The following is a 15484-nucleotide window of genomic DNA, read 5'->3' as shown; positions in this document are numbered from 1 at the left end:
ATACACTGCTCAAAAAAATAAAGGGAACACTTAAACAACACAATATAACTCCAAGTAAATCAAACTTCTGTGAAATCAAACTGTCCACTTAGGAAGCAACACTGATTGACAATCAATTTCACCTGCTGTTGTGCAAATGGAATAGACAACAGGTGGAAATTATTGGCAATTAGCAAGACACACTCAATAAAGGAGTGGTTCTGCAGTTGGGACCACAGACCACTTCTCAGTACCTATGCTGTCTGGCTGATGTTTTGGTCAGTTTTGAATGTTGGTGGTGCTTTCACACTCGTGGTAGCATGAGACGGACTCCACAACCCACACAAGTGGCTCAGGTAGTGCAGCTCATCCAGGATGGCACATCAATGCGAGCTGTGGCAAGAAGGTTTGCTGTGTCTGTCAGGTAGTGTCCAGAGGCTGGAGGCGCTACCAGGAGACAGGCCAGTACACCAGGAGACGTGGAGGAGGCCGTAGGAGGGCAACAACCCAGCAGCAGGACCGCTACCTCCGCCTTTGTGCAAGAAGGAACAGGAGAAGCACTGCCAGAGCCCTGCAAAATGACCTCCAGCAGGCCACAAATGTGCATGTGTCTGCACAAACGGTTAGAAACCGACTCCATGAGGATGGTATGAGGGCCCGACGTCCACAGATGGGGGTTGTGCTCACAGCCCAACACCGTGCAGGATGCTTGGCATTTGCCAGAGAACACCAGGACTGGCAAATTCGCCACTGGCGCCTTGTGCTCTTCACAGATGAAAGCAGGTTCACACTGAGCACATGTGACAGACGTGACAGAGTCTGGAGACGCCGTGGAGAGCGGTCTGCTGCCTGCAACATCCTTCAGCATGACCGGTTTGGCAGTGGGTCAGTAATGGTGTGGAGTGGCATTTCTTTGGAGGGCCGCACAGCCCTCCATGTGCTCACCAGAGGTAGCCTGACTGCCATTAGGTACCGAGATGAGATCCTCAGACCCCTTGTGAGACCATATGCTGGTGCGGTTGGCCCTGGGTTCCTCCTAATGCAGGACAATGCTAGACCTCATGTGGCTGGAGTGTGTCAGCAGTTCCTGCAAGATGAAGGCATTGAAGCTATGGACTGGCCAGCCCGTTCCCCAGACCTGAATCCAATTGAGCACATCTGGGACATCATGTCTCGCTCCATCCACCAACGTCACGTTGCACCACAGACTGTCCAGGAGTTGGCGGATGCTTTAGTCCAGGTCTGGGAGGAGATCCCTCAGGAGACCATCCGCCACCTCATCAGGAGCATGCCCAGGCGTTGTAGGGAGGTCATACAGGCACGTGGAGGCCACACACAATACTGAACCTCATTTTGACTTGTTTTAAGGACATTACATTAAAGTTGGATCAGCGTGTAGTGTTATTTCACTTTAATTTTGTGTGTGGCTCCAAATCCAGGCCTCCATTGGTTAATAAATTTGATTTCCATTGATGATTTTTGTGTGATTTTGTTGTCAGCACATTCAACTTTGTACAGAACAAAGTATTCAATGAGAATATTTCTTTCATTCAGATCTAGGATGTGTTATTTGAGTGTTCCCTTTATTTTTTTGAGCAGTGTATATATATATATATATATATAGGGCTAGTCACCTTTCTGTTTAGGTTATTGGGCTAGGTTGTTATTTTCAAAACAGTACAAATTTTCAAACAAGACTTATTGAAACATATATTCTAATTTATTGAACACGACTGTATTAGTATTAGAAACCAGTTGTAATAATTAGGTAAATAATTATTTCTAATCTTAGAAATACTTACTTTTTTCCATGGGATAGTAGTGGAAAATTATGGGGGGGGGGGCGGACACCCACATAGTTTTAAATCTGTTTTAAAAAATATCTAAAAAAAAAAAACTAGTGCCATTCAGGTTGTAGAAATTAAATGCCGTTAATCCATGAAAACAGAAAAAAGGATCAAACTTGGATTTTTTTATTATATCTATATAATTATGTTATAATAAAATATTTATGCTCCTTATCATTATCAAATGTACAGTATTAAATGTACATTACAGCACATTTAATACTGTACAGAATTATTAGGTTGCTGCCCCCTGATCAGATAAGAGATAGAATCATTCTGAAATCTAACAATAACTAACTGCAGCATGGCCACTAGATGGCAGTACATACTTTGTTACCCATGCATGCCTTAGATTCAGGTTCTTTTGATAAATGTTTCTTTCTGTTTATGTTTTTGTTACTTTTCGTTCTACTTCCTTTCCTCCCTCTCTGCTTGCGTTCCTCCTGCCCTCAGCCTGTCTCTCATCACAGCTGTTTTCTGTTTCAGGTTTCCTCCCATTCACTCCCTCGACCCCCCCCCCCCCCCCCCCCACACACACACACACACACACACACACACACTTCTCTGCTCCCCGTTACCTTTGTTGGACTCTCGCTCATGTTACCTCTGGGTTCCACTTCACCTCACTTTCTCCCTAGAAACGTTTTGCTCTTAGTATTTTGTTGAACTCTTTATTAAATTGGACATCATGGGATTTTCACTTTCCTGTCTGCTGTTTGGTCCAATCCTAAATCCCAATCAAAATGATCAAAATAATAATAATCATAATAAACTAATAAATAATAAAAATAGGGATTTTAATCTTTATTTCACACTCTTGTTGAAATGTTTGAGTTTTATTTGAATTTTAACTGCAGTAAGCATCAACATCACAAGAAGGTCCATTCATGTGTTTTACAACTCAAAGAGAATTCATATGATATACCTCACAAATAGAACAGAATTGTTGATCCCAAAGGGAAATTAAATATGAAAGTTTAGGGTAAAAAATCATGGAATGTTTTTTTCTTTTTAATGTCCAAGTGTCACATTTGAAGTGTCACATAACACATTTGAAGAATAGATAAATCAGTCTGGATAAATCAGAGAAAAAACTTTCATATTGTTGATATTCTCCCTAACATTCACATTCAGTCATGTGTATCGGGAAACCGTCTCATTGGTTGCTTAGTGATTATTGTTTTCAAAACGTGATTGGTTGGGAGCAGAGCTTCATTTTAGGAGGGGAAACACACTCCAGCGTTACCTGGGGAGTTCCACAGGGCTCTGTGACGTTTTGGTTCTTATGGGGGTTGCTGAGTTTTGAACCATCTGAAGCTCATGGAGGGATGAGTGAGGAAGAACTGAGAGGAGAGAATCACAGTGATCAATGAGAGGTGATGAGGATGTGAACGAGGAGTTCTGACTTTGGACGATTTTCTCCACGATGTCGTCGGCATCGTTGCGGGTGTCGTTGACCCAGGTGGGGTGGCTCTCCACCGAGTCCTGCTTCCTCCTCAGGGGTCGGTTCGGGGGCAGAACGTGCCGTGGGGGTCGAGGCAATGATGTTTGGCTGGATGAGTGGCGGGTTGAAAACAGAGGGCAGAAATGGACCAAACGTTTAAGTTTTGTTTAGCGTTGGTCCCAATGAGGAGAATTTCTGCTTCATTAGACATAAATCAAGACAGCATGTCAGATGAACAAGTGAGGAATGAAGATTAAACAAAAAAAAGATGCACTTAGCAGGAGAGGTTGTTCATGATTAAGAACACGAAACGCTAAGAGAGGAGGAAACTTTTAAAAGCAAAAGTGAAAACGTTGATGAAAGACCCAGCAGGGTTACCCAGCATCCTCTCTGAGAGCAGCCTGAGGACACGCATCAACACACACACACATCAACAGGCTCTCTGTTCCCCCGAAATGATAAATCTGCCTTCGTCTCTCACAGCTTCAACCCCGAGGCTGACAGCTTATTACTTGCTGCAGCCTCAGTAAACAACTAATTCTACATTTTCTGTTCATGTAAACTTGCTGTGGGCTGAACAGTGATGCAGTTGGTTGCACTGTTGCCTTGCAGCAAGAAGGTCCTGGGTTCGATTCCTGGCCCGGGGTCTTTCTGAATGTTTGCATGTTCTCCTTGTGCATGAGTGGGCTCTCTCCAGGTACTCCGGCTTCCTCCCACAGTCCAAAAACAGGACTGTCATGTCAATTGGTCTCTCTAATTTCTCCGTAGGTGTGTGTGTGTGTGGGGGGTGGGGGTGCGTGTGGGTGTGTGTGTGTGTGTGTGCGTGTGCATGGCTGTGTGTCCTGTCTGTCTCTGTGTTGCCCTGCGTTGGACTGGCGACCTGTACAGGGTGCACCCCGAAATGTCTCGCTGGAGATAGGTACCAGCACCCCTCCTGACCCCACCAGGGACAAGGTTTTGCAGAAGATGGATGGATGAATAAACTTGTCAACTTAGAGATGCTTAAACTTCTGTTTCCACTCACTGATTGATGATGGATTGAGAAACCCCTCACCTACAAGTAAACCACCCTAACCCCAATAATAACCTGGTGTGTTGGGGGCCATTGCCTAGTTTAGGCCAAACTTGAACTTTAAGACAGACAACGTTACATCTGACTATAATACTTTGGCACCTTGGAGTTGTTGAATTGACCTTGACTTCCTTTGTATACCAAAATATGTTAAGTGCTCAACAAGCCATAAAAGTTGGGTTGAGATCATTGTGATGATATTAAACGCTTAATCCCCAGGAATCTTTTCCGTATGATGCATGAATTTCTTAGAATCTTCCTGGTTGGAAGCAAGGTGCAGACTTGCTGTTTTTATTGTCAGGATTGCACTGGGTGGTTGTAGAGCCTCTTCCAGTGGTCAGTGAACAAAAGGTAGTCCACATATGAAAATGTGTTTACCCCTGTGAGTGTAGTCATTACTTTAAACCTGCTTATTCCTGGTCAGAGTCATGGGAGCATCTGGTGCTCTATCTCCACCCATCAAATGGAAGAGAGGCAGGACCTTGGAATGTCTGCAGACACGGGGTCAGGATAGTCTTTATTTATTAGATCTTGCAATGAAAATAAACTAGATTCAGTTCAGATAAAGAGTTCTCTCTGTGGTGAATTCTTGTGACGCTTTAGAAAAACCTGAGATGAGCGATGTTTTAAACAACAGCTTAGATCAACTGGAACAACTGTGTATAAAGAAAAGACGAAGGTATAGATTAGAAAAGAAAACAATAGAAGTTAGAAAAAGAAAATGATATGCAATCATTAAGAGTAGATATTCCATACAATGTGCTGAGATTGAATCATTCTGGTGTGTTTGGTTGTTAGGTTTCTTTAGATAACATCGTTACCATTTACTCTCTGAAACCTTTCATGCTCCAGACCGTAATATGGAGAATCTCCCCACTGGACTAGAACCGAACCGAATCACACATTAACCTGATATAAAGAGCAACTTGCCACTGGAAAGTGTCTGTCCTTGCGGAGCTCGGGTAACTGTTGCTGTTCGTGGCTGTACTTTAATAATCAGACCAAGTTTAATTTGTGGCAGCAACAGGTGTGTCTTGTACATGCTCCCAAAACAAAAGCGGTTTGTTTTCATCGCCTACCGACAGATAAGGAAACAAAAAGAATTTGGCTAAAAATTCTAAACTTGAACAGAGAACCCAAAGTGCTTTATGTGCTCATTTCATTGTGTGGATAAAAAGCCAACGGAAGAAAACCTGCATCTGCATCCGAAGCAACCGAGTCAGTGAAGTAGCTAAATATGCTAGTGTGGGTTATTTGCGGCCATTTCTTCAAGTCGCCATCCCTCCCCGCATTAGCTGTAGGTAGCGATAAAACAATATTGCCACATATAAGCTGTGATAGCTGGAGTTCCTACATATTTTATAGCCTAACACCTCTGCGGAAAGCCGGTTAGCGAGTTGCTAACATGTAAACAAATGGCGGTTCTGGTTAGCGGCGGAAGTCGAGTCCATAAATCACGCGGAGCCTCATGGGGGCTTGGAATAAGGTGGATCAGAAGAGCTACTTCCTATGATAAAATAGCTTGACATGAACAAGTAGAAACCATGGCTGCACTGGAAGAAACTACTTGAGAAAACAATCAAGAGCTGTGATGATTCTGCATTGAACCAGGTCTTTAAATAAGCTTAAAGTCAATCTCCCTCGATGACAGATCAAAGCTCCTCTGTTCCAAAGAGACGTTTTCACAGACAGTGAAGCCGGAGCGCGTGATGTTTCATTTAGTTTTTGATTAGCTGGTGATGAAGACATCTTGAACAGGTCATCAACAGGACAGACAGACTCCCTCTCAAAGGTAAATCATTGCAGCAAAGGTTTATTAAGCCAAAGGCTCCGAGGTTATTGGATGTTAGTTGAATCACCTGAACAAATCTTACGACATGAAAAGTATTTTCCGGTTTAAACTGTATTTTGTTTTTCTGTTTTCATGGAAAGGAGGATTTTCATGACATGTAAACAGGAAGTTTTCTGCTGATGACTCTGAGGATAACCAAACAAATCATATTGAATTTTCAGTCACTGCACAAATTGATGTACACAAGACAGACGGTGCATTAATTACTGTCTATGCAAACAGCTTGAACCAAGTGTTTATGTCACATAGATGGAAAACAAATGTCTTACCCAGAGCAGCAATACATCATGTTACTAGTTATATTATAAAATGGCTGCTAGCCACAATTGTTAGATTCTATGAAAGGATAAAAACCATAAAGTTTGAGCTTTGATTATATCACAGGTGGGAGAATTTGTGTTGTTTTAAATTGTGTTTCTTGGTATTCCAAAGTATTAAATGTGAATCAATCGCCGCGGTAACGGTTAGATAAAAATCAAATGTCTAATACATCTTTTTGTCAGAGCTTCAAAATGAAAAAAAAAAAAAAAAAAGACTTCAGATGACCTTTGACCCCAAAACAAGGTTCCTCCCATCTGCAGCAAACTCACCGGGCACGCCCTAACACAAACTGTTACACACCTGGGATTTAGTGACATTGGAAAGCACAAGTTTGAATTTTAAAAAAGTGGTTTGCGATAAACATAGTCAGGAAGTGCAAGAGTAAGAATAACGGATTCACAGTAATGTGATATTTACTGCTTTACTATTAAAACTGAAAAATGAAAGTTCTCTCTAGCATAGTTTTAAATCTGTAGGTCTAATAAAGTTTCCCCTAAAGACACAAAGACCCAATCCATACGGCATTCATGAAGCCGAGATGGCTTTCCTTATGACCAACTAAATCAACACACATAAACACAGAGGAGGTTTAATGAGACACGTCACAGGACAATTATTATTGACAGAGTATTTGAATGCAGTTGGAAAGAGACGAAAACACAGAAGACAACAGAATCCAGAACATGTCCAGTAAGACAGCACTGCAGCAAAGCAACATTAGTAAGGCTAGTTTATATATATATGTATAAAAAATTTAAATACAAGTGATAGAAGATTGTGAAAATTACAAAGAAATTACGTTACGGTACAAAACTACAATACATCCTTCTGCTGCCATTGTGCAAAACTTTGCTCCATTTAAAGTGGTGTTTGTTCTCGATTTGGAAAGACTCAACAGCTGCTGGATCCGAAATGGCTCAGAGAATTAGCGTTCTGTTAGAAACGAGACGGAAATTTAAGCTTTACTTAAAGAGTCGTGATCCAGTTGAGCAGCATCTGAATGTCAAAAATGATCAACTTCAGTCTCTCTCTTTAAATCAATGAAAGCATATTATGAAAAAAGGAAAAATAAGAAGCTGTATTAACATACAGTAGATTAAACAGAACTAGAACTACATAGTCAGTAGGTGTGAGTGGCTCCAAAGTGGATTTTGTTCAGGCTGGATTGCTACGCAGTAGACCTGCCCTTATGTGTAAGTGTTGGCAAGATAAGTTGCAATTTATGCATATTTTGTAAAACTGCTGTGAACAGGATGGAAATATTTCAATTTAAACAACCTCTATAAGCTTATGCAGAAACACAAAACAGGACAGAGCAGATTATACAACATTAATACTCATTGTGACTGATGTAGAAATTGATATTAATTGTCTACCAATTGTCTAATTAGGAAGTTTACTTTGTAAAAGTTTAAAGGATCATCTTGATAGTTTGATTGTTGTGTTACCATGGCTACAATATGATGTAATCTTTGTGTTTGAATTGGGTTTGTTCACAAATACATCACAGCAAATAACCAATAATCAGTGATTGATTTTAAACTCAGCCAATAAACCTGGTCTCCCTCTCACAGACTCACCTTATCTATATTTAAACATGTTAGTGATGCTGAGGTTCTTAGTAGGACGGGTTCTGTCTAAGGCCCCATATTACCTTGGGCCGGCCCTGGAGGAACAGCCGCTGCGATGCGCATCTCTGGAATCTACCTGGAATCTACCTGGAATCCCCTGGTGGCCCCTGCCAGTTCCCCGATGCTTTGGAGACATTTTGATTCATTTAATTGTTGCATGTTTGGCTTTATGCTGCGGTTTTAATTATTGCTACAATATTTTCTCTGATGTTTATTTTGTGAACTCTAAATGGGTCGAATCTTCCTTTAACACTTGAGGTTCTGCAATAAATTCTATTTACAGCCCAGAACCTCCAGCCCAGATCCCGTCAGCAGCAGCTTTAACCCACGTGGTAGAAACGTTAAGGAGAAGCAGAGCGAACAGAGAGCAGGTGGTACCAGGTGGTACCGGGTGGTACCGGGTGGTACCAGGTGGTACCGGGTGGTACCGGGGCTTTGAGCTGCGTTGCGACTCGCGGTAACAGTCGGTACCGTGTCTTATATCAGGATGTCTGATATAAAGACAGATATTCTTTCTATCTGTCGGTGGACCGACTCAAGCTGCCTGTAGTGAACCGGGCTTTTAGCAGAATGATGAAGTTAAAGTCAGAAGTTTCTCTGCAGCTGAAGCATTTCTGTGTTTAGTGGTGAGGCGGGTTTTGTCCCGCTATTGCGAGGACGATTATAAAAATATAAATAGAAACAGTTTTTCTAACGTCAACATCAGACCTACGTTTTTATTCACAAACCAGTGTATGAAAAAATATTCTTGCCCATAATTTGATAGTTAGAGACACAGATCCTCCTCCTCCTCACCATGGACCCGGAGTCTGAACAACATGGAGGCTCTGAGAGTCAATATTAGACTGAGGGCAGCCAGACTAGTTTATTTTTACTAAATTATTATATTTAGCTAAATATTATTGCTGAGGGGCACAAACAGGCCTTCTGACATACAGATTAAAAAATATTTTTGAAAAAAAAAAACACTTAAAAAGGGCACTAGGGGCATCAAGGATAAAAGGGACAGAGGCTCAAGCCCCCATCGGCCCCCCTCCCCTCCATAGTGGACTAGAACAAATAGAAAATGGAAGGAAAAATCAAAGCCAGGATGTGTCTAAAGTGCTTCTAAAGTTGACTGGTTTTTTAAACACCTGTTGTGTTTGATGCTGGCTCATCACTGAGGTTGATGCTCAATCTATGTGTCGTGTATTAGCTTACTCTGTTATATGCTAGCCTTCCTGTAGCTCACCGTTTCACCTTAGCTTTCATTTACGTTCTCCTCAGCTTCCTGTCATTTTACTCCTTCCCTCAGTCTGCCTGCCTGGTCTCCGCTCACAGCCGTCACTCTTAGTAATCGAGCTCCTCGCCTTGTTTCTCTCTGCCGGCTTCTCCTGTTTACCCTTTTAGCTTACGTTGTTTGTTATCGAGTGTCACGTTTGCTTCATGGTCCTCTGTCTGTTGAATTCCTGTCTGTTCTGTTTAACTCCAGATGTGTGCTAGTTAATTTTCTTAGTTGTGTTCTCTGAAGCTACATCTCTGCCTCCAAATCTGCCTGAATTTTGGACTCAACCTTAACCAGCAGCTCTGAAAGGAGCCTCCACAAAGTGATCACAAGTTAAGCTGGAAATGTTTTGGATGCAGCAGCAACAGTGGCTGAGGCAGGAGTTCATTCTGTACATGGTGGGTTGCTAGTTCGAGCCCCACTTAAATGGTGACACATTTTTTAGTAAAAACCATCAGTGGGTTTAGCAGCAAAACTGTCAATGTTGGTCACTTTGCGTCACGTTGCCTCCACCAGAAGATGTTTGACATCACCAGAAACAGAGATCCGTTAACCATCTTGGACTAGAGTCCAAGATGGCAGCCGTTGTCCTCACAGAGTGGCGTTTGTTGCTAAATTTTATTCAAGTTGAACCAATAAATGCCACATGAGGAAAGGACGCCATCCCACAGCAGTGTGTGATCAAACCGGTGAGCGGAAAAGAGTTTCAGGAAGTACATCATTCACCATCCAGTCTAATAACAGACACAAAGAGTCAACAGCAGAACAAACTGTTTGGTTTTGGCAAAAATCCAAACATAACCAACATTGCTGCTCAACGCACAAATGTTCTTACATTACGAAGGTGAAACTATTTCAGAGGAAAAACAGGCTTTCCAACAGTTTAAGATTCATTACCAAAAAGGCAAAGTTACAACAAAGACCAACCCAAACGCATAACTTACTGTTTGTGCCAACACAGAAATGAACACATTGCTAAAGAAAGGAAAGGAACAACTTTTATTTCCAGTGGTAACCAAAACAAACAAAGAGAGAAGATATAGCAAAAATAAATATATTTTACTCATCCCTGAATTTACTGTAACTCTATTTCTAGAAATGTAGGTACTTGTAGAAATTAATGTATTTTTCTTTAAATTAATTGAACCCAATTTTGCAACAATCAACCAGATGTAAAACTGTTACAACATCTGGCGTCAGTGCATTCTGAATGGCTTGGAAAGTAAAGTGCACTCATCCTGTGTGTGTTTCCTTGGAAACCTATACCTCACAGAGTTAAAAGTCGTCTCTCTCTCTCTGCTGTTAACCAGGTGAGATAATCTGATCCAGTGCTTTATCCAGATTCTTACAAATTGTTTTTCATATACAACACAAGTGTAAAAGTACAAACACCAACAATCTGTACAAACAGCAGAAAACATCAACATGAATCTGTTTTGTTTTTTTTTTGCTTTGTTATTTTAAGTTGTAATTTCTAGTTCAGCTAAAAATGTCAAACAAACCAAATTTAGATAATTGTAACCATATTTTACACAAAAACATTATAGCTTAAGATCCGTCTTGACTTGGAAACCTCGCCGGTTCCCCAACCTGAGTCAATTAGTTTACTTTTTTTTTTTGAGAACTCTTGAATAATGGAGATGGAAAAATCAACACAACATTTTATCTGTACTTAGAAACCAGTGTACACTACAGAGATAGAATCATGTGCAGGTAGGAAGCTACCAGAAAGGTGGATATCCAGTGTAGGCAGGGAGCTGCAGCACGCAGGGAGCTGCAGCACGCAGGAATCGGCAACGAAGGTGAGCAGGTGATGACCTCATGGCAGGCTGGCAGCGTGTGATTGGTTAGCTGCTGGGCACACAGAGGGCATGGCGAAGGCGAAATGTCCGCGGTAGAAGAGACGAAAGGTCAGCAGTCTCAACAGTTTGCTTTACATCTCGATGTGAACGTCTTTGGCTGGTCCGCTGTTCTTTATTGAGCCGGAGATTGTGTAGAACCTGAAGGAACGTGGTGAAAAATGGAACAAGCAAAAATATTATTATTGTTTAGATGCAGGTGTTTGTCAGACACTTTCTCAGTTGGGCTGTGGTTGCCACTAAATACATCTTGTGTTACCTTGTACAGTGTATTTTTTTATATTGATGTTTTATTTGTTGTTATTATTATACATCCATATGTTGTGTGTTGCTATGGTTTCTCTTTCTCTCTTTCTTCAGGTTTAGGAGCAGACTTCTGCCATGTTGCCTTGTCTTCTCTCTATGCTTCTTTCTCTTTAAATCTTTCCTCCACCTTCTTCTATTTCTATTCTCTTTCCTCATCTTTCCATCAGTTACATTGGAAATAAACTCAAAACCATTTCTAATAAAGTTCATATTTACAGCTCTGGAAAAAAATGAAGAGACCACTTAAAATGAGCAGTTTCGCTGATTTTACTTTGTCTAGATATTTGTTTTAGTAAAATGAACATTGTTCTGTTATTCTATGAATTACTGACATGTCTCTGAAATTCCAAACAAAAAGTTTGTATTTAGTAAAGATGCAGTGCTTTCAGACCTCAAATAATGAAAAGAAAACAAGTTGATATTCATTTAGAAACAACAACACTAATGTTTGAACTCAGGAAGATTTCAGAAATCAATATTTGGTGGAGGAACCAGGAGGTTTTCAGTGCAGCGGGCTCTTCATTTTTTACAGAGCTGTATATAAAAAATATATATTTTATGGGGATTCCATGGGAACTTTGCAATGTGTATTCAGGGCAAAACTAACAACCAGCTTACACTAATATACAGTTTGGAAATTAAATCAATGTAAACAGGCAATTAAAGCTGCATCTGCTTGATATTGCAGGATAGTGCCTGCATAAAGACTTTACTGTCAAATACATGTGGGGATTGTATTCATTTCTACCAAATGAACACAAAAATACTTTTTGGTAGTTTTACTTTTACATTATTTTTAAAAGCATTATTAACTTAATAAAATTAAATACAACCAAGAAGAAACTGGTAGAAAGACGATCACCAGGATGAAAATTACATTTTCGTCAACAAAGAACAGCATTAAATATTGGGAAGAGATGAAATCCAATCAGCTCTAATTTTAGTCGTGCGAAAAAGTGGAGGAACACCGAGAGCTGACGTTGTTGTGCAACAGGAAGTGAAGGCGTCCAGCGTGAGGTCAAGGTCACCAGTTTCCGATGGACATTCTGCCAACAGCCTGCAGACAGACGTGAAGATCTGCATTTCCTATTTCCTTCTACATTATCAATATTTTCAGCATCATCTTGGTTATTTTTTTAAGCTGACAAAAATTGTTAAGGTTTTCTTAATGAAGGAATTCCTGGGAGTTTTAGGAACGACTTGCAACCTTTGAAATTGTGAAAGGAACACTGAAAGATAAAACTTGAAAATCGTTCTCTTAGAAGAAAAATTAGTGCAGATAGCAGAGCTGACTGTCTATTTATTACGATAATGGGAATAAAACCCATCTTGTATAAGAAAAAAACTGTTTCAAAGTAAGGAAGAAAATAATAATACAACCCTAAATGTTTTTTTAAGAGGGTCTACGGTATCAAGGAAGTGAAAACCAACAGATCCAGATCAGCACCACACAGTAAGAAACTTGTTTTACCTCGACTTCCTAAAATGATTCCGTTTCTTCGCGACCTTGGTGCAGCAGTTGGCGCAGGAGTTTTTCAGATCCACCAGCTGGTAGATGATTGGATTGTACATCGCTGACGACTTGGCGAGCAACGTGGGAATGACGGACACGGGGATGGGGACGGAGTCCGGATCGCCGAACGCCGACACCACAGAGACCACGGCGTACGGAATCCAGGCGATCAAGAAGCCCGCGCAGATCAGCATCGCCACCTAGGAGAGAGAAGAAAACAACATTCCGAGGTTTTTAAGTTTTGTTTTTTTTAGCAAGAGCAATTCTGAAAGTTTTTTTATCCTGCTTTGTTCTTGTAAGTCCCAGTTTTCTTGGTAATATTCACACGTTTCCTTTTGATGTAACCAGGGCTGGAATAGTTTAGGGTTTCTCTTTATGGTTTAGTTTTATTTCGATGTGACTTTTTGTTTGTCTAATTCACTCAGTTTTAATTTGTTTTAGAAGGCTTTTGGTAATTTCTATTAGTTTACCTTTGCTAAATCTTCAGGTGCAGAATTCAAAATGGTCAAAGTATTGTGCTGATATATACATTGATTGTGTAAGGAGTATTCAACAAAAGATTCCTTTTTCAAAAAATTTATTTAATTATTGTTGAACAGCAGCTGATCCTGATGTTTTCTCCCAAATTCTGCTGTCACCATTTTGTGCCTTAGCATACGAGCTACCAGAAGGATATGGACTGCTGTGATTTACCAACAGCTGACAAAAACTGCTTATGTGGGGGAAAAAATCAATTTAACATCAGTTCAAAAGGCTAATAATACATATATATATATATATATATATATATATATATATATATATATATATATATATATATGTATTTATATATAACTAAGACTTGTCACTCTTAGGTATATATATATGTTTTACAAACTTTTTATTTCTTACCGAAGATGGAGTAGCTTTCAACAAATTAGCAATTTCCCCTTGGGAATCAATAAAGTATATTCTATTCTATTCTATTATGTTCTATTCTATTAACACAAAAATCGAGTGATATTACATTTACCATTTCAGTGTTTTAGTTCGTTTTATAAATGAACAATGTAATTCCACGTAGCAATACTTTTCCCCCCATTGATTGTTTTTATTCATTTCAGTTAACAAAAATGTTTTTTGTAACTTCAATGTGTATTTTGCTTTTTTTTTTTAGTTAACTATAATAACCTCAGACCTAACTGACCTTTGTGAGCTTCATCTCCAGGTTGTGGTTGTTTCGTATGCGGGCATCGTAGTGTGAGATTTCCTTCGACGACGACTTCACTTTAAAAATGATCATGACGTAGGAGAAGACGATGATGCCTGCTGGGAGGACGAAGCAGAAGAAGAGTATGGCCAACACGAAGCTTTGGCCTGACACAGAGGCTTGAGCGAGCCACCAGTCCAGGGTGCACGAGGTTCCAAACGGCTCCGGGGCGTAGTGGCCCCAGCCAACCAGCGGCATGGTGGCCCAGAAGGCCGCATACACCCAGAGAAAGGCCAAGCAGATGAAGGTGTGGTGGCGTTTTAACCACGTGCCTAAGATAAATAAGAAACATATAATCTACGTTAGAAAAAACGTTTGACACAAACAAACCTGCAATTCCCTCCAAACCCGTCTATAAGAGTCATAAAAATTACAAACATATTTCTTGTAATTCTAAAAAAGAGACAAGCTTTGACACTGCTGGAGTGAGCAGCACAGTTCATGTTTCACTTTCATTCAGTCACCATTTGGCAAAATATATATTTAGACCTGCATTCGCTTTAAACTCAGAAACTTTAAAACAAAGAGATAAACCTTAACAGGATGCAGACTCGCCCATTTATATCTCGCCACTCCCCCAACATCTGCTAGTAAAGATCAGCCACTTATTGGACACTAAAGTCATTTTCTGTCATTAATGCCAGACTAACCCCCAATACACTGTTTGCATCTCCACTTCGCCAAGATGTGGCCTCCACAGTAAATACTCCACCCATTTCAGTCAATGAGGATGTTTACACTACCTCCACACCGCCGCATCAACAGCCGTCAAAATTAGAACCGGTCCTATTTTTGCAGGGCGCCAAAATCTTCAAAGATCACGGCGCTCTGGCAGGAAAATGCACGAACACCAAAATAATTCACCAAGACATACTAATACTGGCTATATTAAAGAAAATATGGGTGTATTCAGCAAATATCATTTGTGCATACACACAAAATACGTGGATTTAATTCTGAAACCTGTTAAGTTGAATTATCCTGTAGGTCCTTGAAGACAAAGTGAGGAGAGTATTGGTGGGTAAAATATCAACTTTGTAAGTTGAGAACTGCAGTACTTTCTAAGACACCAGTCAACTTTTTTTTTATCACTGACTTGATCGTGAGATCTCTCATTTCACACACATTCTTCTTGGATTACTTCTAG

General features: G+C 40.4%; 1 protein-coding gene across 1 annotated transcript in view; it reads right to left on the bottom strand.

The window, feature by feature from the left end:
* Positions 1–10386: 10386 nt before the first annotated feature.
* Positions 10387–15484, bottom strand: part of opn5 (opsin 5) — a 35702-nt gene continuing 30604 nt past the window's right edge. Inside the window, exons 5-7 of the mRNA XM_032585788.1 lie at positions 14275–14609; positions 13047–13288; positions 10387–11410 (exon numbers count right to left, since the gene is read on the bottom strand). Coding sequence (XP_032441679.1) covers positions 11344–11410; positions 13047–13288; positions 14275–14609 — 644 coding nt within the window. The 3' untranslated portion in view covers positions 10387–11343. The remainder of the gene's footprint in view (positions 11411–13046; positions 13289–14274; positions 14610–15484) is intronic.

Source organism: Xiphophorus hellerii, chromosome 15, assembly GCF_003331165.1.
Source record: "Xiphophorus hellerii strain 12219 chromosome 15, Xiphophorus_hellerii-4.1, whole genome shotgun sequence".
NCBI lineage: Eukaryota > Metazoa > Chordata > Actinopteri > Cyprinodontiformes > Poeciliidae > Xiphophorus > Xiphophorus hellerii.
The sequence above is the reverse complement of the archived record's forward strand: the minus strand, read 5'-3'. Positions and strand labels throughout refer to the sequence as shown.